Source organism: Vicugna pacos, chromosome 19 (assembly GCF_048564905.1).
Source record: "Vicugna pacos chromosome 19, VicPac4, whole genome shotgun sequence".
Taxonomy (NCBI): Eukaryota; Metazoa; Chordata; class Mammalia; order Artiodactyla; family Camelidae; genus Vicugna; species Vicugna pacos.
Window position 1 is genome coordinate 27733116 of NC_133005.1, and position 24451 is coordinate 27757566.

At 47.2% G+C, this 24451-nt stretch overlaps 2 protein-coding genes across 5 annotated transcripts in view; one reads left to right on the forward strand and one right to left on the reverse strand.

Annotated features, from left to right (window-relative positions):
* The window catches only part of RPN2 (ribophorin II), a 50322-nt gene extending 40079 nt beyond the window's left edge, over positions 1–10243 (forward strand). The window contains exons 13-18 of one of the 3 annotated variants that reach the window (XR_012061714.1): positions 366–452; positions 2141–2236; positions 3859–3934; positions 5510–5639; positions 7137–7250; positions 7348–9969. Coding sequence is in view for 2 of the 3 variants with exons in the window: in XM_015237832.3 (XP_015093318.1) it covers positions 366–452; positions 2141–2236; positions 3859–3934; positions 5510–5639; positions 7137–7184; positions 9929–9941 (450 nt within the window). In the remaining variant the exon portion in view is untranslated. Of the gene's footprint in view, positions 1–365; positions 453–2140; positions 2237–3858; positions 3935–5509; positions 5640–7136; positions 7251–7347 lie in introns of all 3 variants that reach the window. The other 2 variants (XM_015237832.3, XM_006202564.4) reach the window with 2 other exon arrangements.
* Positions 10244–14786: 4543 nt separating this feature from the next.
* GHRH (growth hormone releasing hormone) lies at positions 14787–22925 on the reverse strand. Of its 2 annotated transcripts, none has more exons than XM_015237739.1 (5): positions 22884–22925; positions 18938–19038; positions 18521–18625; positions 16933–17051; positions 14787–14924 (listed from the first exon to the last, which is right to left on the reverse strand). In XM_015237739.1, the coding sequence occupies exons 2-5, from the start codon at positions 19015–19017 to the stop codon at positions 14884–14886; spliced, it is 345 nt and encodes a 114-aa protein (XP_015093225.1). In that variant the 5' UTR covers positions 19018–19038; positions 22884–22925; the 3' UTR covers positions 14787–14883. The 2 variants fall into 2 exon arrangements, with proteins under 2 accessions (XP_015093225.1, XP_006202625.2); XM_006202563.2 differs by having other exon boundaries at positions 22767–22925.
* Between the last annotated feature and the right edge of the window lie 1526 nt (positions 22926–24451).

The following is a 24451-nucleotide window of genomic DNA, read 5'->3' on the forward strand; positions in this document are numbered from 1 at the left end:
CTTTTTCCTTTTTTTGTCTTTGTCTTTGTGACTAAATCACACTTCCCAGGGACAGGGAGTAGTTTCTGATTGCAACTGTAACAGCCTGAGTACCAGCTGGGATTTTTGTATTAAACAGCTCTGTGGGGCTCACCAGACCAGTAGAAAATTGGAACTCTTGCTCCAAAAAGCATTTTCAATAAATACTTACTTTGTTCTTGAAATTTTTACTGCCTCAATTTATTGACTAGTGGATCAGAAATGATTTGACTGCTTGGAGCTTTCTCAGTTATGGTCCTGGATGTGAGTTGGGGGTGCTTTCCTGCTGATGAGTCTCACCCCCATCTCTGCCCCTGCGCCTTTGATGGCTTCCTTTATTTTTCTAGGCTGATGTGGTCATCAGGTTCCCTGAAGAAGATGCTCCGTCAACTGTCCTATCCAAGAACCTTTTCACCCCCAAACAGGAAATTCAGGTACATCCCAGGCAACTCTTTCTCTAAACACGGGGGAGAAGTGTGGGGTGGGCACAGTGGAAGAGGGCAGCAAACCCCTGGACTGTGGCTCTTGTCCCTTCTTTAACCTGTTTATATGATATTTTATAGTTTTGTTTTTGTCACCCTTTGAATCAGGCCAGGCAAATATCAGTCCCATCCTAGAGCTGAAAAAATAGGCTCAAATTGCCCACTGACCAGTTCCCAGAAAGCAGAGAGCTGGAGACAAAATCAGAACCTGGGTCTGTTTTTCCTAAACATCCAGGAAGTTCAGCCCTGAGATCACTGCCTGGGACTACAGCCCAAATGAGTTGCCTTTCTTCCTCTCCACTCCTGCATAGATCAGGGCTGATGGGGCCTCCAGGTGGACAACTCAACTGGAGAACAGGGCTTTCCTCTCCGAGGCAAGCCCTTCCTCTCTCCTGGGATTCACCTTCCTTGCACACAAATATTAGCAATCCATACCCAGCCTGGCCTATAGGACTGTTATGAGGATCAAAATAGTTAATAGAGAAGGAAAGAAGAACTTTTAAAAGTTTCTAAAGCATTTTACAAAATAAACACAGTAATTGTTCAACAATTTGAATGCTGCTGGTTAAGGAAACTGAGGTGGATCCACTCAGTAGACTATTTTGCAATCATGAGAAATGAGCATACTGCAGTAACATGGAGACCCACATATGAATTAATGTTGAAGTGTTCCAGACAGACCACTTACTCTCATTTCACTGTTAAAAGAAGGACAAGGGCCCGAAAGGTAGAGTAATAGGATTCTTTTTCAAAAATCCTCCTAGTGTTGCTATAGCGGCATTTAAGAATGTAAAATGTAGTTAAAGAGTAGAAGATAACCGTGATGACAGAGGATCGGTGGGGGAGGCAGCAACAGCTGCCGCAGGCAGTGTTAGAAGTCCCTCAGCAGCAGTGGCAGCAAAGAGGAGCTGAGGGGAAAATTTGGAAACAGGAGTCTCAGGTGGCTCTACCTTGTCATGGAACCAGGTTGGCTGGACGCTGGCAGGCAAGAAAGTTTAAAAAAAATTATTTAAAAAAAATTTTTTTGGAGGTGGGGAATTAGGTTTATTATTTATTTATTTATTTATTTATTTATTTATAATTATTATTTTTAATGGAGGTACTGGGGATTAAACCCAGGACCTCGGGCATGCTAAGCATGCTCTCTACCAGTGAGTTATACCCTCCCCCTTTAAAATTTTTAATTGTTACAGTATACCACTTAGCTAACTCAGGTTGGTTAGCAAAATATGATAATGTCACCCGAGGAGCCCAGAAGCATGCTGAAATCCAGTCCTGCCTTGGATGGATATGTCACCCACACCACCCAGACGGCACCCTCTTTGATACTAGGCACATGCCACTTGATAGGTTGCGTTCTCCAACCTCTGAATGGCAGTGCATCTTGGAGGGAAAAAGAGGATTGGCCAAATAGTGAGGTGGGTGGGACTGGTGTGGTGTCTTTGGAAGGAGACCACTGGGATCAAAAGCTAGTGTTAGAGGCAAAAGGCCAAGAGGCCGCTCATGGCCAGGAGATTTTAGCCTTTCGGAGGTATTTCCTTTTCCTGACTGTCACTGGTATGTTGATCCCTAGTATACATGGCAGCCTCTACTGGGAAGAGCACATTTTAAAATATTCTTGGTATGTCTTATTTTGACAGCACCTGTTCCGCGAGCCTGAGAAGAGGCCCCCCACAGTGGTGTCCAATACATTCACCGCCCTGATCCTCTCACCCTTGCTTCTGCTCTTTGCTCTGGTGAGTAGCTGTAATTAGCATGGGCAGCATGTGTCTGGCGCCAGACTCAACAGATGTAGCCGTTCCAAAGGAGGCTTTGTGCTCCGGCCTCAGCGCGGCTCCAAAGGGGTCCAGCAGCTGTGACCTGAACCAATGGTCAAAAAATTTTAGGATAACTAAAATTCCCCACTGTGGGGGAACAGCCAAAAAAAAAAAAAAATCCATTAACAAGGGGCATGAAAAAGTACCTAATAGCCGTTTAAAATGATAAAAGTGTATGGACGGGGATGCTCTGCAGGAATGTTCAGATGAGGTCAAGTGTGGAAAAAGCAGCCCAATGCTGATATCTGTAGAAAAAGAGAGAACAGAGGATGTGCATTTCAGCACTGTTTGGAGCATAAAACTGTAAACAATCTAAAGTCTACATAGAAGCAAATGTTAACTTACGGTATATCCATACAATGGACTAATGTGCGGCTTATTAAAAGAACGGATAGATTTATGTACTGATATGACAGGATTGCCAAAGTGTCCTATCAAATGAAGAAGGCAAGGGATAATTCTATGTTTAGAACAATCCTCTTTGTTTAAAAACCTTAAAAGGGCATTATCTATTTTTGTCGGTTAACTCTAAGGAGAGAAGAGGACCTTTTAGGGAGTAGAGTGGAAGGAAATTTTTACCTTTTATATTTTAATGTAGTGTTTGAATTTTTTTTAACCAACTTTTTCCCCTTGTCTCTTTTTAAAAATTATAAACATAAATTCATATCCTCAAAAGTTCAGAGAATTTTAAGAACTGTATGGAAAACTCATTAGATCTTACTTTTAGAAAGTTGCCTGTGTTCCTAATTCACTAATTGATTTTAATAGAAGAATTATTGGTCAATCTAAATCTGGAAGGCATGCCACAGGCTTTCAGAAACCAGGCCTAGGGTATGGGCACCTGTTCTTTCAAGTGATCAGAATTTCAGAACGCACAGAACTCATAGCAAGAGCAAACATTGTACCAGCTGCCAGTGGGTTTTTCTTACCAATACTTAGAGACATTAGCAGGGGTGCCAGTTACTTCATCATAAATACAGTTCCTGACCTTTCAGCTTTATGGTTTCATCTGTTTTAAAATAGAAAAGTTTACTATCATAAAACATGATGTTTGGGGGTTGAGGGGAGGGATACCTTAGGAGTTGGGATTTGCAGATGGTAACTACTGTGTATAAAATAAACAACAAGGTCCTATTGTACAGCACGGGAAACTATATTCAATATCTTGTAATAACCTATAATGATAAAGAATATGAAAAGGAACATATATACGTATAACTGAATCAGTATGCTGTATACTAGAAACTAACACAACATTGTAAATCAACTGCACTTCAATTAAAAAAAAATAATGTTCAGGTTTGAGTTATCCAAGCACATTTGAAAGCAGGTGTTGGAATGCTTTTCTAAAGAAAAAAGGGAATAGTTTTTCCTGAGGACTTATAATAGGGTGGTTGTCACTTAGAAAAATTCCCTGTCCTTCAAGTATGCATGAACTTTTAAGCCCTTAGGGCTGTTTATTGGATTAGCATTCGCATGGCACCGGTTGCCTCCCTTTCATGTTCTAATGTCTTTTTAATTTATTTCTCCCCATCGTTCAGTGGATCCGGATTGGGGCCAATGTCTCCAACTTCACTTTTGCTCCAAGCACGATTATCTTTCACCTGGGACATGCTGGTAAGCGCCCCAGGCTGCTAATTCCATTTAACCTCCTTTGACATTTAGCCTGCCCACGCACAAGCCCTGTTAAGTAGACCCACAACCTATTAACTATAATGACTTAATAGCATAACATTTCCCTCTTCCTCCTGGCCTTTTACGGCAGTTAATATGATGATAAACCTGTTTGGCCGATCAGCTTAGGACAGCTGTCATTATATCGGGTTTCACTGTACTAGGCTGCCGTTGGCAGGCCATTTTACCTCATTTAATAGCTCTGTTCATTTCCAGAGATTGCTCACTTATCGTATCTTTAGGTTGAGCCATCTTCCTGGATGGAGAGCATTAATGCAGTTTCCAAAGGTTCTCTTCCCCCACCGTATCGATCTTCACATTTGCTGGCGGCTTTGTCTGGACAGTAATAGAAAACAGTCCCTTCTACAGTCAGACACACTGCCTGCATTGTTCTCTTGAGAACTTAGGACCTACATGTTACAAGACAGTAAATTCACAAATCTGTTAAGCATTTCAGTAACTTTCAACACTGTTGGATCAGAGGCGCCTTGGATTTCACTGAGACTTCAATATTCCTTTCTGATTTCTTTGACTCTTTCGGGAGTCACCCTCTCTGTGTCCAAAGTGTGCAGATTCTGTAAGGGTCCACAGATGAATCCCTTGAAACTCGAGGCAAATGTGTGTCTTTGTTTTTCTGGGGAAAGAGAGATTCTGTAACTTTGATCAAAATTCTCACAGTGGTCCATGACCTCAAAAATGACCAAGAACCCCTGCCGTAGTTCATCCATTATCCTTCGGGGCAAAATTGACGGGATGACCTTTCTCTCCAGCCCAGTTACTGGATTTGAGCGATAGCCCTCCCGGGTCAGGCTGAAAATAAAACCTGAATATAAATTTATGTAGAGCCATGACTTTTCTTGCCAGAGTGCTTTTTGTGCACATTCCCTCATTTGATTCTCATCACAGCCCTGATGGGGGTGACCAGGGCAGGAATGATGATCCCCGTTTGATAGGTGGGAGAACTTAGGCTCAGAGAAATTAAGTGGCTGCCAAAGGCAGAGCTTGGACCAGGACCCAGGGTTCTCCTTGCCCAGCTCTGAGCCCTTTTGACTAAACCTTCCTCCTCAGTCCTCCTTGCTTCCTTCCTAGTCAGACTGGCAATTTAGCCTTAAAAATTTTTTTAATAAAAAGGAAATTACTCATTTCTTTAATCCTGTGGGCTTTCATTCAGAATTTGAAAAATCAGCGGAATCCCAAATATAACATGACAGTAATTTTAAAACAAAAAATTTAAAATAAAACCAACATTAAAGAGAAAAGATGTGAGCTGGAACGTGGAACAAGATAAAGTAACTGAGATCTGGTTTCTGCCTCTGGATTTCCTGGTAGCCAAAGTTGAGAAGCAAGTATATTGAGTTATTTATTTTCTGGCATCAGATAAAAAGAATAAATAAAACAAGCCGGTCTATAAATACAGACCTTCTCAGAATCCTGCAGTTGTTGGCTTTTAACTGTCCCCTGCCCCAGGGTGATGTCACTGTCTCACCTAACTGGCTGTCATGACACCTGTTCTTGTAGCTATGCTAGGGCTCATGTATGTCTACTGGACTCAACTCAACATGTTCCAGACCCTGAAGTACCTGGCCATTCTGGGCAGCGTGACGTTTCTGGCTGGCAATCGGATGCTGGCCCAACAGGCAATCAAGAGGTAAGGCTGGGGATGGGCCAGGGACCCAGAGTGGGATTAGGAATAGTTTTGTCAGCTCTCTTCACCCAGCTCTTTGAACAACGGAATGTGGCAAAGTGATTCATATCCTTAGGGGCAAGTATGACACCTTAATCCAGCCTGATACAGAAGCCTTTTAAGTCAGAAAAGAGCCTTGGTGATCAGTTTTAAATATATTAAAACCACAGCAGTTTATGCCACAACACATTAGAGCAAGAGAAGAAAATAACTGCTTTGTGAAGACTAAGATGGATTAGGACGTATGGCAGAAGACTGTTGTTAACGTGCTGGCTGTATAACAATTTTCTCCTCTGCCGCCCCAGAGGGTCCTGCCCCGCCTCGTCCTGTGTCCCAGAGAGTTAGTCCTCTGTAACCCCAGCAGCTCCCCAGAGCTTTTTCTCCTATGTGTGAAGTCCATGCTCTTTCCCCCAGAAGCTGCGTCCGGCTTTCAGGGAGCACTGCTCAGTGGCCCACATCACGTCCCCAAATCCAGACAAGCTTAGGTTCACACAAATGGTTGGTCTCGACGTGATGGCAGCTTGCTGGCAGCTTGACTTTCGAACCTGGATTAAAAACGAATTTAAATGTCACATAGGTGTTTTCATTGATTTGACTTTATTAGAACGTGGGTGATTTCAGCCACATAAAGGTCAATAAGAAAAGGTCAGAATTGCTTTCACCTTTGGAAGTTAACATTTTTAAACGTGCCCTGCTTTCTCCTCTCCAGGACTTTTGCTGGAAGAATGTAACTCACTAGTACGCCCTCCAATGTGGCTGGCTGCCAGTTAAGTTGGTCAGATCAGAGAGAGGCTTTCTCAGAGACCACTGTGGGCGGGAGAGCCGCCTGTCTCATACCTGCTTGCGTCTGCATCGTGAGCTTTCTGAGTTCCTCTCAGTGGAGACCTGGCCCCGACGTGCTCCTTGTCCCCCCTGTAGTAATCCAGATTCCCCCAGAGCTTCCCTTAGTACCAGCAGCGGCAGCTGGTTCACTTTTCTGCCCCTCCAGCAGCCTTAACTTGGTGGTTCTGCACTGCAGCTGAGAAAGAGCCGGGGACTCTCCTGTTTTGTTCTAAGCAGAGCCCTGTTTCTGCACAGCAGCCAGGCCTGGCCCAGGGAGCCCAAGGGCTGTGCTCGGCTCTTTTCTGGAAGTTACCTGCACAGACAGACAAAATCAAGGGGAGATAGGAGTGGAAACCATCTGATTTAGATCCCGTTGAGCAGGAGTTCCCAATCTGGAATGCTAAAATTGTGTCCATTTTCTGGGGAGGAAGACCATGGTTCTCATCCCGCCCCCCATTCCATATAGAAGGTTAAAGCCCCTCTCTGTTGGCGTCTTCGTGAGTCGTAGAACAAACTGTGCCACCAGGGGAAACAGTGCCTCTGGCAGAAGCTCTGGTCGGGTGTTTGCCATTTCTTTCCTCAGCTTTTTTCTCTTCTTACTGTCCTTTCTTGATTCTCAAACCCTCTTTCCTTTGGCAGGATCGCTGCAGAGCAGAGCAGTAGATTGGCAAAATATAGGACACTACGGTAAAGATGAAGGGCGGACTCATCCCAGAAGCAGGGCCCCTTTGCCATCTTGCCCACCTCATGCATGTCAGTTATTTATCTAATTTTCAGCTCATTGGTTCTTCCCCATCCCTCCCTAAGCTGAGGCCCGATTCTGAGGCTGTCTCCCCGCTTCCTGGCCCAGGTTGTCGCCGGACCAGGGTGAAAGCCGCAGCCCTGTGAGTTAGCCCAGCCGACGGGGTGCCTTTGCGGCAGGCAGCTTTGACCTGGCTTTGGCTGTAAGGCTCCCCCCTCCCTTGTGTCCCACAAGGTACTTTATAGACACAGCCCCTCTCTCTGTGTTCATAGGAGAGCAGACTTGAGGATGAGACCGATTCAACCTTGGACTTCTTAAAAGGGGACTCCATTCAGACCGTCTAAGTTCATTAAACGATGGTCCAATGGCAAATCCTGGCACACCTTGTCGCTGTTCTAGGCTTTTTTGTAACACTAACCTCTGGTTGGGCCAAACAGTGTGGTTTGGTGAGACTCAATCATGAAGACTAATGGCCACAGATCAAAGCCAGCATCACAACCCGAGTTCCTGGAGCTCAGGATGTGGTTCAGGGCTGCTCCCTGTGTGACTCGGATGTCAAGTGAACTATCCCCCATTCTCCATCGTATTAGTCCTAGGATGAGGACGGAAGTGGAGGCAAGGTGAAGGGAGGGAAGGAGAGAGGGTGTCTGGTGCTTCATTAATCAGCTCCTCCAGTCCAAGAATTGGCAAGAGTATTCTAGGAAGAGCGGGATAGTACTTGAAGCTTTGCTGGCCGTACGATCTCTGGAACAACCACTCAACTCCGCCCTGTAATTGAGAGCGGCCATGGACAATGTAAACAAATGAGCATGGCTGTGTTCCAGTGGAACTTTGTTTACAAAAACAGGTGGTGGGCTGGATTTGGCCCGTGGGGCACAGTTAGTTGACCCCTGTACTAGACCAACAAAGAGGAGGGAGGTGTTTGAATTTTCAAGTCACGTTCTCTCTTGTCCCTTGCCATGGAAATGGCTTTCCTTGCCAAAGCAACAAAGCCATCTAATTTTCACTCCTCTGAAAAATAGGAGAAATCAACAAAAGCATAGGAAGTAGAGCCTTTTCACTCATGTGTGAGCATAAGCTGGAACATCCAGTTCTCAACACAGAAAGCAACTATATTTGTTTTGGTTTTGTTTTTTTCAGGTGTAATTCACATACAGTAAAATTCACCCTTTTTGGTGTGTTAATTCCGTGAATCTTGAAAAACTTACACAATCTTGTAAACACCACCTCACTCAAGATACAGACTATTTCCCCACACCAGCAAGTTCCTGTGTGCCTTTGTGGTCCGTCCCTTCTCCCAACCCCCATTCCTTAGCCTTACCCATTTGGTTTTGTCCTGAATGATAGTTGCTCTGCCTGAGATTTGCTTTCAGAACTAATCTTTTCTGCTAAATATTGAGCTCTTTCATTCTTTGAAACTAACTCTGGGTTGACTTTGTTTTTCTTGATTTTTAGATACTCTGTCCCCACCCTGCTACCCCCAACTCATACTGCTTGAGAGAGGGAAAAGTCACTTGATCATTTGGACATTTGGGGCTTCCTGAGGTTGGGACCTAGTCTTTTAAAGGAAAGGCCCTGGTAGCTAAGGGTTTTTGATCTGAGGATGGGTGTTGATTTGATCAGGCATGAGAGAGGACATACTTCTTAGTCAGGATGGAGGCTTGTGAGTCACTACCCTTTCTGCTGTTCTTATTTCATAATTACCCTGTCCCCTCAGTGTGAACGTGTTGGAACACACACATTTTAACGTACCTGGGAAGCCCTCAGTGTTGGCAGAGAATTAGGGGCACTCACTTCAGCACTCAGGATTGGTTCTGTGCCTGTGCGTGCCCCTTGGAACTCTTGAGTAATTGGTTTGGGGCTGCCATTCTACAGAACTGCCCTGTCATCGCATCAGCATGGGGCACAGCTGCCTGCTGAGGATGACATGGGTGTCAGCATGTGGCCTCTGCTCACTGGAACCGCTCTAGTCCCTCACTTGCTGCTGTCACCCCCTGGCTGCACAGTGTCCGCCTAGATTGTCATTTTCTTTCTCATGTTTCCCCATCACTTCTTGGGGTCTGGGGAAGGCAGGCATGGAGAGAGAATGAACAAAGAGATTTAGTGTTTTTATCCCCTTTTAAAATTTTTCTGTGAGCTGAGTTCAGTTTTTGAGAATCATTCCTTCTTAAGTTTAGACACCGAGTCTGATCATTGACAGGAACATGACCACATGGCAGCAATGTGGTGCAGATTTCTGTACCGAATGGTCAGAATGTCATCTTCCGAGCTACATGAGGGCCGCGTGTTGTTTGGCGGACCTGGAGTCTGGGCAATTGAAGATGAGCGTTCATTAAACTGTTCATCTAGTTGAAATGTACACTGTCTTCCTGGCCTTGTACTGTGAGAGGTGTGCCTGGACTTACCGCATCTCCTTGTGTTTCCACATTCCATGCTTACTTAGTTATCAGGTGTGTTTCATTTTTATTTAAGTTGTCGTCAGCTTTAGTTTGAGCTAGCTGTCTTACATTCTTTTGTGAGATGAGATGGGGCATACGTAAATGGAATTAATAGATAAATGATATTATTCCCTTATAACTGGGATCTCGTAGTGGGAGAGAACCTTGGTCTCTCTGTTGTCACCAGTTAGGAACTGTAATAGTGAATTGAAACCTTCAGTAATTTTGTGTTTGTTTCCATTTTCTTTCAGGACAGCACACTAGTTCCAGCAGAAGGAAGGAAATTCTGAAAGCTGAAGTGAAAAATCAAGAAAAGAGTCAAGAACAATTCAGTTTGAAAAGAGGAATGAAACAAAACTTTATTTAAAGAGAAAAAAGTCTAAATTGTGGTTGTACTTTTGCTTGTTTCTGTTTCCCCAACACAGTGCAGATACCTGTGAGCCCTGTTTCTTTGGCGTGGCGCCCTAGCAAGATGCTGTGAATACTCTGACATACCCACGCGTTGCATTGAAAAGTTGAAATCTGTAATTAACCTGTTATGGAATAAAGAGAATAACAGGAACGAAGACCTGAGAGTTTATGCTGGTTCTCTGGGGCTGATGGTCCCCAGGGCATGTACAGGAGGCCTTACTTGGGGAGTGTGCTTAACACGGTGGCCAGGGTGTTTCTCCGGGAACCGTTACATTGGTCCGTCTCACCTCTTTCTTAACAGAACTGAGAATTGCGTGGAAAAGCCAGCATCCTTTCTTCTCTGGCAGTGGGTGCCAACTATGCCCCGTTGATATATGAAGGCCCCTCTGCTTTTGCCTTGAAAGTTTAGTCTTGGTATGCAGTGGTGAAGGGAAGGGACTATTTTGAAAAAAGAGTGACCTCATGAGTTATCTTAGGTTCTTAGAGGGACACACACATCTCAGGAATGCCCCTTTGAAGTTGTGCCCAGGACCACCGTTACATGCAGGTTATACAGTGTCACTTAGAGAAGTAATATCGCGCAGTGTGGTTACGTGTGCGGACTTCACCCTGCAAGTGGTAAGAGCAGGCTCGCCCACCACTGAAGGACTTTGGGCAAGTGGCTTAATGTCTCTGAGCCTCCCTTTTTCCTTCCATAGAAGAGAGATAATAACTACCTCCTCCTATGGCTGAAGGAACTTCATGCCTCTAGAATACTTGGCATCTGCCCTATACTTTGGCTCATTACCTTTACTTCTATTAATTGAAACATAGTAATAGATAACTTTTGAAATACAGATAATCATAAGAGTATTTATTGAGTTTGGGGGATAGAAATTATTTTAATCAGATTGCTTTCCAACTTAGCTGGACTTCGATACAGTGAGGAAATTGTGATTTTGTGAGAAGCAGTTTTTATCTAGAAGGTTTAGGAAGGCTAAGCTGATGATCGAAGGAAAAGGAGTCTTTGCAGAGCTGGGGAGGAACATTCTAGACAGAGAAGCAACGTAAGCGAAGGCTCTGAGGCAAGCACTTGGCACATGTGAGCTGAAAGCAGGCCAGTGTAACTAGGGCGCAGGAGAGTCCCCTCGGGAGCAGAACAAATACGGCTTTCAGGGGCTGTGGTAAGGAGGGTAGATTTTGTTTTAGGAACAACAGCAAATTTTAGGGAACTTGAATGTTACGCTGGGATAGTGCAGAGGCAGAATGGCTCATGTGCTGTCTTTCTGGCCCTACCCACTAGGAGAAGCCTCTTGAAGGCTGCAGCAAAGAGTCTACTTGCTTATAGCTAATGGAGGGCCTGGGGAGGCTACAGTTGAGAACAGGCCTAACTCCTATGATTTATGAAATCACCTGGGTTTGTTGCTCAAATTAATCACCACTGGCAAATATTCTTTGCTTAACCAAGCTTTAGTCAGGCTCCTGAAATTTCTCCAATGCCCAGTTTTAGCAAGAACCCTGTTGAACAATTTAACCAGAACCTCCCACCCTGACAGCTGACCAGATTCCTCCTCTCCCACCATCCCCTAGGTGATATCTGGTCTCCCTGGCCGGTCTTCAGCAAGAATCCTGTTCGGTTGGTTTAGCCAGAATCCCCTTAACCCCTGATGTTTCTTTCCTCTTAGGAAGTTTCCATCCATTGATGCCCACCTTGCTCCTTGGCTGTAAGTTCCTGCTATACCCTGCGCTATTCTGAGTGGAGCCCACTTCTATACTGAGGTCTCTTTCCCCCTGTTAAAATAATCCTGAATTTAACTGCTTTAACTCCTGTGCAGCTCTGGTTTTAATTGGACACCACAGTAGTGCCTGGACCTGGCCGTCTCTAAAGAGTCCTAAGCACAGCAGGTCAGAGGCTAACTTACCTTTCTTCACCCTCCTGGTCCTTAGTTTACCATCTGTTAAAGTGGGATAATACCTCTGAGGGCTTTGTAAGGATTAAATGAGGTCACACCCAAAACACGTACCATAGTGCCTGGCATTTAGCATTGATTCAGGGTTTGCTCTGACTAGTGTAGATATTACCACTGTTACTTTCTGTGGGTTGTGAGCAGGAGCCCACTAAGCACTTTGTACCAGGTCCACATTTCTTGGGTGGTTGGTTGGTTGGTTGAATTCAATTGCTTCCCCACCTGAGGGGCCTGGAGTCTTGAAACAGCACGAGAGCCATGTCCCGGAATCAGGAGTCAGTTCCCAGCTTCGCTCCCTCTGAGCTATAGGACCCGGCCTCTTAGCTCTGTTCTGCCCGCCCCCAAGGACGGTGGTAGGGAGCAATGGATGGAAAACCACTTTGTGAACTTCAAGTTAATAACAAACATAAGGGATTATCGTTAAGTGGCAAGTCCCCCATTGATTAGAGCATTTCTTTCGGGGGAAAAAAAGTAGTACTCCATCATAAGTGGGACCTCCAAGGGAATGGGAAGCCCCCAGCACCTCTGTGGGGAGGGGTTAAGTCCTTTAAGCCACACTTAGTGTCGTAGTTAATGGAGATGAAGCACCGGAATTGTTGTCATCACAGTCTTTTTCTTTGTAACTGCATTCACCTCGAAAACCACAAGGAGCGGCGGGTCCCAGTGGTCATTATTTCATTTGAAAAGCTAATTGGAAGTTGAGAGAGCCCTCAGTCTTTGCTTTTGTCTGGACAGGCTGAGGAAAGAGATGAGCAGGTGGGTCCGGGGGAAGGAGGGGCCCAAGCTGGCCCGGCGAGGCCACCATTCAGCAGCCTCCTCCTTTGTTCTCCTTCCTTGGCAGGTTCTCGGCCGGCAGGCTCGTTTTTGGTTGAAGTGGACTGCGGCCCTCAATGGCTAGCCTTCTCCTTTGGAAGGGGCTTTTGTTCCCCATTGTTAGTATGGTCTCCTCCAACAAGCCACGGTGGCCCCCTGCAGAGCCTTTCCCACGCTTCACATTCTTTCCTGGAGGGTAAACTGGGGGCTCCTGGGGAGAGCAGGTGGTCTGAACCCTGTGAAGCCCTGAGCTGGCTCTACAGCCCCAGTGTGGGAGACAGGCCTACAGGTCCAGTGCTGTGCGCCCCAGGCTGGAAAATGACAGAGGTGAGGTCGCTCCCCTCTGAGTCCTCATCAGTGCTAAGATGCTGTGAATCTTCTCGTACTTTTAATCAAAACAGACATCCCATCATCCAGACTCTTCACTTTTTTTTTTATTTTTTAGATTTAATTTACTTATCTTCAGATGCACAAATCTAAAGTAAACAGCTCGATGAATTTCTACATCTAACTACAGTAGTGTAACCATTACCCAAATCAAAATACAGACCACTTTGATCCTCCCCAGAGAGTGTGATAAATGTAAGTGATGTGTGGGGATACCTGGCCCAGGTGAAATGGTTCATGAATAGAAAAAATTGGGCAATCACTGACATAGATACCTCTGGTTGGTTGCTTCAGCTCTCTGCTTCCCTTTACAGCAAAACTTCTCAAAAGAAAGTACACCCAGGTGTCTACCCAACATCGCCAGTGGGACCTTTAAAAGGCATCTCAGACTCAAAATGTCTAAACCTACACTCCTAATTCTCCCCCCACCAAGCTCCTAAATGGCAACTCCATCCTTGCAGTGGCTCAGGCCCAAAACTCTGGAGTCATTCTTGACTCTTCTCCAGTCCCCACACCCTATCCATCAGAGATAAGTTTTACCCTAAGAATGTGTCCAGTATTTGACCCTTTCTAGAGTGACATTAAATGCAGGTCAGATTGTGCCATTTTTCTACTTAAACTCTCTGATGGCTCCCGTCTCGCCAAGTGAGATCTTTTAAGTCCTTACGGTGGCCTCTAAGGGTCCCTGTGAGCTGGCCTCCCGTTCCCTCTCGGCCTCCTTCCCTCCCACTCACACCCTCACTCTGTGCCATCGAGCCACCCTGACCTTCATGCTCTTCCTCCTTCCACACTCTTGCCTCAGGGCCCTGGTGTTGGGTTTCCACTCTGCTCGGACTGTTCTTTACCCGGATGTTCTCAAGGCCAACTCTTGAGGGACTTTACTCAAATCATCCCTCATCCGTGAGGCCTTCTGTAAACACTACACAGCATATGCATTCCTTATAGATATAATAATGCTCTCCAGCACCCCCATCCTCTTAATTTTTCTCCCTTTGCAATCACCACCATCTCACATACATTTACTTGTTTTTATTATTCTTGCCTCTGTTAGAATATGAGCTCTTCGAGGTCAGAGGCTTTGCTCACAACTGAATTCCCAGTGCCTGGAACAGTGCTTGGCACATGGGAATGTGGGAGCTCTAGATACATTTGATGAATGAATAAATGGTGTTGCTCATAGATGAACTAGTCACCAGTGGATGAAGGATGACTTCTGCTCAGAGTAGACGAATAGGTTTAAGAGCCCAGTTCTGGGCTGGACCGCCTAGGTTTGAACCCCAGCTGTTTCCTTATCAGCTGTGACTGTGGCAATTCAGTTAACCCTTCTGTGCCCCAGTTCCTTGTCTGCAAAATGACAAGGAGGCCAACGTCTCCCATTAGGCTGTGTGATGAGCACACGGGACACCCCACGTGAAGCTGCCCGGCTGGCACGCGAGGGTTTGGTATGTGTTAGCTTTTTTTTTTTTTAATTCTACCTTGTAACACCACCTTGGGAAATGTAACTATGTAAAACAATAGAAAAAATTAGGGTGAAGATAAAACAAAATGGAAATGCAGACCAGTATGGGGGAATTTTATTGTATTTCTTAAGGAAAAGTAGGTCAGAAATTAAGCAGGATTAACTGGATGCAGTGGTGTCTCAGTTGCAGCTAGCAGAGAACACAGGCAGAATCTTCACCCTTGGGAATTCCTGTTGCAGAAAAAAAGAGAAAGCTGGGGGCACGGAAGTCAGGGCAAGATAGGACAGGACACCTGGAACTAGGGTGCCGGGGACTCCAGTGTCAGGACGGACTGACTGGATTCAAGAAGAACCTCAGTCTCGCCCCAGCTTCCCCCAGCCCACTCCCAGGGGGATCCTGGGCCCATCACTTCGCCTTGAAAAAGCCGCCTCTCCTCCCCAGATGGGGTTAGATTAGGTCGTTCCTTCCAGCACATACATTCACCACCCCTTAACATCTCTTACTATTTATCACAAATTAAATAATCCACCGGACAGGCACTTGTTTCATGTCCGCCTGCCTCAGTGCATTATGAATCCCATGAACGCAGAGACCACTGCTGTCCCATCCACTGCTGTCCCTGTCATCCCCCCAGCACCTGGCACATAGGTGTCTTTGGATAATTTTTAAGGGATGGGAAGATGGATAAAACTGAACGTGTTCCCTTACAGGGTTGTTACATGGACATAAAGTGTGGTGAGTGCAAAAGGAAGCCATCTGCCAAATCACTGTACTCTGCACTCTCAAGGTATAAGAACTCGTTTGGATGTTGTGTTTTCTCCGGCCCACCAGTCATGTCCTGGCACTTGCAGCAGTTGAGCTGCAGGGGGATGGATGGCTGTTGCAGCCTCAGGCCCCTTCCCGATGCTCCATGACTTCGAGCCCTGTGAAGCCTCTGGCTTTTAACCTGTACGAACAAAGCCTGCATTCTTAGGACTTGGCCCTCCTTGGGGCCACTCCGCCCCACTGGGGCCTGGTGGGAGCCAGAAAGCAGGTGAATGACTACCGAATCCCAGCATGACCGGGGCCCAGCATGACTAGGGAGGCATTACTCTTTGGGGCATTGTTTTTAGAATTCCAACCTTAGGGACCTTGACAGAGGTTCGAGCTAACCCATTCCTTCCAAAGGAGGGAAATAGGAAGCCAATTTGTTGGCTGTGGAACCAGATGTGGGGCTCAGGTACCCATCCTGCCTGCCAGGCTGGTTCTCGCCCCTCCTGCGTTCTGCTTGTCAGCCTGCTGCTACTTGCATCTCCCCAGGACTGTACTTGGTGTGATCTCTGAGCTCTTGGGGTCTAATTAGGCTGAGAAGAAAGTGAGGGAGCACATGGAGAGCTCTGCTGGGAACTGGATTTGCTTAATAGGTTGGTCCAGAAGTGCCTGTCAGAGGCACACTGGGGCATGTTTGTGCTCACAGTTCAAAGTCGGGCTCTGAAATACAGCAGTTTCCCTAAAGAAGTCACGTCATTTTGGGGAAATTTTGTCTGTAAAGTGGAGTTCACTGAAGGAGCTTCAGGGAAACAAGGAAGGTCTTGGGCCTGCCTAGTCCCTGACATGGGGCCAGATGCTGCCCCTTCTTGGCCTCAGTTTTCCTCCTCTGTAAAATGGGAAGACTCATTCCTGCTCTTCCCTGACATCCGATGGGAATGTGAGGGTCAGTGAGAGGGGAATGACTGTCATTTCCATCTCTCTCTCTCTCATGAGTGCTGCTCACCCTAGTCCATCTGAGGCTGTTGGGAGGGGCTGTTCTCCCTTTGGCTTTCTGGTTTTGTGAACTTGGCAACGGATCCAAGGCCTGTCTCTCAGACCAACAGCATCCGAGTCCCCTGAGACACTTGTTAAAATTCAGGTTCCTGGGTCCCATCCCAGAACTGTTGAGTAAGGAGCATTTCTGGACACAGACACTGAGCCTGCCCTCTTGCTCCACACTGGAGATACAGCAGTGAATAAGACTGAGTCTCCATCACACGTTTTCTTCCCTTCTTCTGGTTCTTGATGTGTGGAAGGAGGGACCTCACTCCCTGTTTGCTTGGCAGGGCCCCATACCTTTGGAGAGGAGGAGAGTCTTTCCTTCTCCTGGTCACCTCCTGGGAGGGAAGCTTCTGAGGTCCCTACATACACACACCTGCACATGTGTGTGCACGCGCACACACACACACACACACACACACACACACACACACACACACATATTCCTACCTGTGCTGCTGCAGCAGGGCCACAGGGTGCTCTCCAATACCATCTGCTTTTGGTCTGCCCACACACCGTCCACCTGACGGCCAGCCCGTACCCTTGCTCCTTGCTCCTGGTTTCTCTCTCTATTTGATTTGAAAAAGAGAAACAACTGAGGTTGCTATTTGGGTAGGACGCGGAGAGGCCTGGGAAAGGCCAGGGCAAGGTAGGCAGAGCAAGACGGGTCCATGTACCTATTCCAATATCTGGCATACACTCTTGCATCCAAATGAATTAGACTCAGCAACATTTAAGAAGGCAGTGTTTATAGGAGGGGAGACTACAGGATGTGAAATACACACTTGCAAAATATCTTCCTACAGATGACTTACTAGTTACAAAGGAGAAAATGTTAACTTTATAGAGGAGGAAACCTGCAGATACCACGCTAAGTGATCAAAGTTACTGTCACCAATGGGACACACTGATACCATGTGCCTCCTGATAGGCTGCACTGAGAAGGACGCACCATCAGTTCTGTGCATAACGTGAATCTAATCATGAGGAAGCACCAGGCAAGTCTGATACGAGGGACTTTCTATAAAGAATTGGCCTTTACGAATCACAGATGTCAGTGTCATGAAAGACACTGAGGAATGGGCCAGATTAAAAGACACTAAAGAGACACAACGATGAAATGCCGCCTGTGATGATGGATTGGATCCTGGATGAGGAAGATCAATAACTGTTATAAAGGACATTTTGGGACAACTGGTGAAATCTGAATATAGACTCTAATTGATGATTATACCGTGATTATGTAAGAGAGTATCCTTTGATTAGCTTTTAGGAGACACACACGCAGAAGTGCTTAAGGGTAAAGGGTCTATGATGACTGCAATTCACTCTCAAATAGCTCAGCAAAAGAATAATAATAATAATAATGTGTACATGGTTTGTGTGTGTATGCCTAGATCTATATCTAGGTATAGACATAGAGTAAGAAAATACAATAGAAATATTAGGAATTGTTGAATATAGGGAAGGGTATTGGAAGCTGTTTTTAATATTTTTACTATTGCTGCAACTCCTCTGTACGTCTGGAATTTTTTCAAATTCCAAATAAAAACTAAGAAGTGTTCAGGCTGTGGAGTCAGGCTGTTTGGACGCTAACTCTGCCATTCTTTCGTGTGTGTCATTTAGAGGTCATTATTGTAGCTTCTGTATGATGGGGATAAGAGTACCTACTTTGTTGAGTTGTTAGAAACAGCACATAAGAAACTGAGAACCATGGCTAATAATACCAAGGGCTTACTCTGTGCCTGGTATTTGCTGAGTACATGTAAATGTCCCAGTGCAAAGTCTTTGTTTCTGGCACAGAGTCACAAACAAGTGGTAACTGCCACTGGCATTGTTACTGTTGGAGCCCAGCATAGGGACGAGCACATAGCGGGTGTTCAGTGATCGTTTATTAGTTAGAGGTAAGCTGAAGTTTGACATTGGAGCCCTTCTGCTAAGGCAAGTCCAGAAATGACAGATGCTATGCAAGGAAAGAGACCCTCCAAACTGTGATGCATTTGGAGAGAGGGGAGAAGTCACTAGAACATCTGCTCACCCCTGCTGTTTGCTCATGATGCCCTGGAGCAGCCTGAGGGCAGACAGCTGGCCCAGCACCTTCCGGTAGCTATTGGTGAAGATGGCATCTGCGTACCGCGGCATCCTAGTAGAAAGAGTCAGTCAAAGGGTGGAGTGGGAGACCCAGGTAGGGGCAGAGGTAGCTGTGCTCACTGGGTCTTTGTAACATTCTTCTGCTGCCATTTGTCCTGCTCATCCCCAGAGAGAGCTGGAATCCAGGCTGGGTGACCTCTCTGGGGCTCCAGTCTGCCTTCCTCCCAGAGAGGAGCAGTGGAAGCTGCCTGAGGAGATAGCTGGGGGCCAGGGGCTGGCTCAATTCTGCATCCCCTAGCACTACCCCTGGCAGGGATGGCTTTGGGGTGGCAGAAATCCAAGCCCTGTTATCGGGACTGCTTACCTGAGGGGCTGGGAGGGTGGGGAACCGTGGGAGCCGCTGCTGAGGGTGAGGGTCACGAGGAAGACCACCCAGAGCAGCATCCTTCACCCCTGCGGTGGCACCTGGGAAGTGACAGACAGGAGGAGAAGGTCAGGGGTGGCCATAGCCGCTGGGACGCCCTTTGCTGGCTGGGCCCAGCCCTGGGCTTGGCTCCATGCAAGCTTTGGTCTTTGTCCTTTGGAAGCTGTGGGGTGGGAAAAAGAACACAGACTCTGGAAGTCAGACACACCTGGTTCAAGTTCTGCCTCTGCCAGGTTCTCCATCTGTAAAATGGGTACAGTGAGGCTACCCTGCTGACCTCACAGGCTTGAACACAGAATGAAGGATAATGGTGAAACTGCCCCTTCCTGTAATGCCATTGTACATGGGATTCAGACCTCAGCCAGGAATAGGGGAGGAGCAAGCACCTTTCCTTCGTCCCCTAAGGCACCCCCACCGCCCTCCCCCAGTGTGGCACTGACAGTAGCGGGGACGGGGGACTAACAGCTCAGGCTCTGAGTCAGAGCAGTCTGAGTTCTCATCTGGGCACCGCCATCACTAGCTGTGTATCCCAGGACTTCTCCTTTCTGGACCTCAGTTTCCTTATTCATAAAATGGAGTTGATAACTCTACCCACTGCACGGGGCCCTTGTGAGCGGTAGATGAGTTGAGGCACCAGAAGTGAATGCTTGGCACGTGCGGAGTTCTCCACAAACCTCTGCTCTGATGACCTATTATTAGACCCTCAGAGGGCAGGCTGTCTTGGCCACACATCTTGCTCCAGGCCGTTAGATTTCTCAGAAGAGTTTTAGCCCTGGAAGGGACCAAGGAGCCTGGGGAGCCCATGTGGCAAAATCATCTAGTAGATCACTAATTACCCTTAATTGGGGCCTGCTGACACTGTGCTTGGCAATTAGGGGAGGAACAGTCAACAGAGGAGAGAGCCCGCCTTGGCTTGGGAGGTGACTCTGCTGTCAGCCCAGCGGCCATGTGGGAATGGCTGGCCTCGGATGACTCAGCCACCTAAGAACTGGGTCCTCTCTTCTCCCATGGGCACCCCCTCTCAGCAGGATGTCCACTCCATGGGGTACAGGCCTATTCCAAGACTCAGCCAGCCCCGGAGAGGGAAGGACCCCTCAGGTTCCACCATCTCCCCACATCACTCTGTCTCCAGGGGACAGAGCTGGCCCTGGTGGAACCCACTTCCTTTTCTGGGCTCACGTGCCCTCCCAGGACACCCCCACCTTCTCCCAGTCATTGGGGTCTCAACTCACCCAGGAATGTCCTGAGACCTCAGGAAGCATCCATGGGGACCACTCAGTGCTACCCGAGACCCCTGTACCTCCAGTGCTGGAGGGAGCAGCCGCCCAGCCTCCGTCACCAGACCCTCTTGGATGTGCATCCCTCCATCTCCCTCCCCCAACAGACAGTCCTCCAGTTTCAGCTCAGACACTTGCTGCCGGTGAGAGACAGGGAGTCTGTCCTGCTTCCAGGCAGTTCTTCTTGTTAGGAAGTTTTTCTCATCATGTCAAGCCCAAGTCTCCTTATCCTGAAGACACTTGTTAAACTTCTACAATTCTGGTAAGGACTGGGGCTAGAGAAAAGATGAGAACATGGCATTTGCTTCCAAGGGCTTCCCTGTTGACATCCACCTGCTGTGCCTCCCAGAGCTTCTGCACCTTCATCCGCATGACAAGCCCTTTAGACTTTTGCCTCTGACTTAGGCCTTGGCTTCCGGGACCAGGGGCTTTCAGTCTTGTCTTCTCATCACACCCTATTCCACCTGGCTCCCCTCTTCCCGACCAGCTCCACTGCGGAATTTCCTAAACAGGAAGATCTTTGGTGGCAAAGAGGTCTCCCTGACACAACCACAGATTTTTCTGTCCCCCAGCCGCAGCCTGGGCTTTCTTGCCTTCTTCCCTGCTGACTCGTTAATGACCTGGGCACGTCCAGGCCCCCAGTCACCTCACTCCCCTCTCAGAAGCACTTGTACCCCACCCCCTTCAGAGTAAAGCCCAAACCCCCGCTCCTGATCTAAGCTCCCCTGTGGCCTCCCTCCCTGCTGCCCTCTCTCCCAGGGCTGGCACAAGTGATTCCCAGGCCCCGTGTCCCCCTGCACAGCCCACCCTCACGCTCGCCCACAGGAACATGTATCATGATCTCCATTTTACAGCCAAGGAAATGAATCTGCAGAGGAGAAGGGCCTTTATCCGTGGTCCTCCAACAAATTAGTTTTGGAGTGGGCACTTCCGAATGGGCCTTGCCATTCCCAGGCCAGCAGACTTCCTCCTGCTCCGTGAAGCGGCCTCTCACATACAGTCCCCTATTCACAGTACTCCCTATTCATGGGGAGCTTGAGAATTCATCACCTGCACATGGGAAACCGTCCTGAGAAGACTGAAAGCTTCTGTTCTTTGTTACTGGGTCTCTGGGGAAGAAAAAAGGGGAACGAATAGAAACACCTGCTTGGTTGGTGCGTCCCTGTGCACATCCAATGGTTTTAGAGAGTTGGAAACAATCTGATAAGACGGGAGACTTTGAGGTGGGGCAAGTCATAGTAAATCCAGTAAACCCTGGTCATTTAGAATGAGGCTAGGCAACCTTATAACCTGGCTAACCCAGAGGCACAACATTTGCCATAAGCCGCATGGCCCAGGGATGGACCAAGACACCATTGTAATCTCCGGGCTATGAGAACCTTATCCATGAGGTTGCAACATCCCACTAGACCAAGAAGGAAGACAATGAGAATTATCCAGCTTACGTATAAGAATAGAGGGTGTGTCACTAAGGATACAAGAGCCGTTGGTAGACATCTTCCACATGACTACTCTAAGGAGCTGGAAGTCACTGAATTAAATCCAGCACGAGTCTGACGGCACCGTCGATGACCCCTTGGTGGCTCCAAAGGCATTTCAGAGTTTGTAGCTATTATTACGAGCATCAGCTCTCCGTGGGGCTTACAAACTGATTCTGTGATGAAATATATTTGCGGTCGTCTGGATTCAGGATAAATGGGCACTGGATCTACATCCATTGGCACCGTTTTGCCAGCCTTCATGCCAGGAACACTACAAGAATTTTACCGATGACCCTTCAGCTAACAGCAGGGGTCAGGTCTCCAGTGCCATACCAACAAGGCCATTTTTGAACTCCTAGGGGAATAAACTTACACCTTTCGTAAATATTCTGCTGTGTAATTTAAGAACGCTAAAGCATTGACACCCTGATCCAGTCTATAAGTTGTTTTGCCAATAGTGTGCCAAGTCGAAGGAGATCTAAGTTTTTAATAAGGAGGCATCTTGAATGGTCATTCAAACGAGTGACACCCCACCTCCTTCCCAGAAACAGAAGGTAAAAGATACAGATACTTCAGGACCATTAAAGTACGGGTCAAGAGACAAGCAGGGAGGCAATGGAGCTCTCCAAGGGCAGATAATTGTGTCTAAAGTAAGGAGCATGGCTGCAGTTGAGCAAAAATGTTATTAATTTCCAGGCAATTATGTTGAATTGGTATTGAGTGATCAGTGAGCAGAATTGATTTGCACAGCCACTTGGTTCCCTTCTGGTCCACTGCAGAATCCTGTTGTTGACAGGAGAATCTAGCCAGCTGACGTCTTGCCCCAGAAGCCTACCTGCACATCCTCGAAGGAGCACTGAGACCTCATCTGCCTCCAACAGACACCTGGCACGTATTTGCCCGTCACATCTTCATGGATTGAGGTCCACACATCCAAGAGAACCTCAAAATGGCACCAACCATCAAAAGCATGTTCCAGAGCCCCTAATGAGGGGTCTAAAATGTACTCACCAGTCCATGGACAAAGAGGATGGCAGTGGGCCTCTCTGACGTGGTGTCTCTGAGTTGGTGAGAAGGTCAGCTTTCTTGCCCCCATCCAGCCCAGCCCCCAGGGCCACCCGCTCTCACCTCTGATGCGGCAGATCTCCCTCTGCTATGAGATGCTGCTCCCGCTCCACGGACCCCGGGCTCAGTGTTTGCTCCAGCGGCCGCGAGGCGCTCTTACCATTTATACCTTCATTTTCCTAAGTGTTGTCAGCGTCAGAGAATCAATTACTCACAAGTCCACCAAAGGACCATTTTTAGCATCACACTGACAAACCCTAATGGGGGAAGAGGTTTCACCCCTTGCAAATTAAGACTCGTGTTGAACTTCCCCTTTATCTTTGAGAGAATGGACAGAGCTAAAAGTTATAATATTATTCCAAGAGGAACAGGGAGTGTAATACTGCTACTCTGATAATTGGAGCACCCGTAACTGTGAAACCCCAAGGGTTCATTTACTGTCTGAGATAACGGCGCCATTTAAAAAGTTCATATAATTTTGTTTTGTCCGTGTATAACTTTATTTCACTTTAGGGCAGTCAACATTACAGACTAGTTTTCTCCCCTTAGTGAGGAAAGTTGTTCGCTATTTCCCCTGTCATCCAATTATCAAGATTTTCCTCTACTTGACTTCTGCTGCGGTCACAGGCTGGGGGCAGGCAGCTAGCCCAGGGAGCATCGTCCTCACGCGTCAGGAAAGCCAAACACGGATAGCTGCCTGGGAGGTGTGTGAAGTGAGAGGGAAGAGGCGGAAAACCTTGTGAGACTTGTGCTTCTGGATTTCTCTAGCCTACAGCTAAAGAATCCTCAAGAATGGCAAGAAAGCGCGTGAGGCAGAAGCGCTGGTTTCCCATACGGCGGCTGCGGAGGAGTGGAAATAGCTCTAAGCTCCGGGTCCAGAGACCTGCTACCCCTCCTGTGTCCGTCAGTCATGACCTCTGTGACCCTCAGCGAGTTACTTCTGCCCTCCAGGCCTCAGTTTCTATACCATCAGTTCCTCCTCCCAACCCAGCTCCAGCGAAAATTGGCAGAGAACAGCTGCTTTCAAACTTTTAAAAGAATAATACAGTGGATAAGATACAGTTCAAGCAGTAGAGCGCATGCTTAGCATGCACAAGGTCCTGGGAAATAAATAAACTTAATTACCACCCCCCACCAAAAAAAATGAATAGCATAGCTCTTTCTTTGGAAATCTTCTATGGAAGTGCAGTAGATACAACAGACTTTTTAAATGGGGCTGCTCTGGTTGAAGATCAGAGAGTGGAGACTCTCTTTGCCTGCCCCTGGGAAGACTTCATGGTTCACAGTTAGAACCAGTCGTCTCTGAAGGAACCTCCCAGCAGTGAAACTTTGTGATCCTGCGTCTCAGCCTGCACTGAGCCATGTTCTTGACACAGAGCAAACATGGGCCATTTCCCCCAGGGAAGCAGGGATGGAGTGGCATGTCACCCTGCATGCCCAAAGTGGTCAGGTCAGGCCAGATTCCCAGGGATTAAGACATGCAAATTAAGGCTCTACAAGAAGCTAATGTTCCTTGGCCCACCAATTTTTATTCTTTAACTTTAAAAAAAAAAAAAGAACTTGGATGGTTTTATTGAAGTACAATTCACATCCCATAAAAGTCACCTGATTGAAGTCTATGGTTCAAAGAG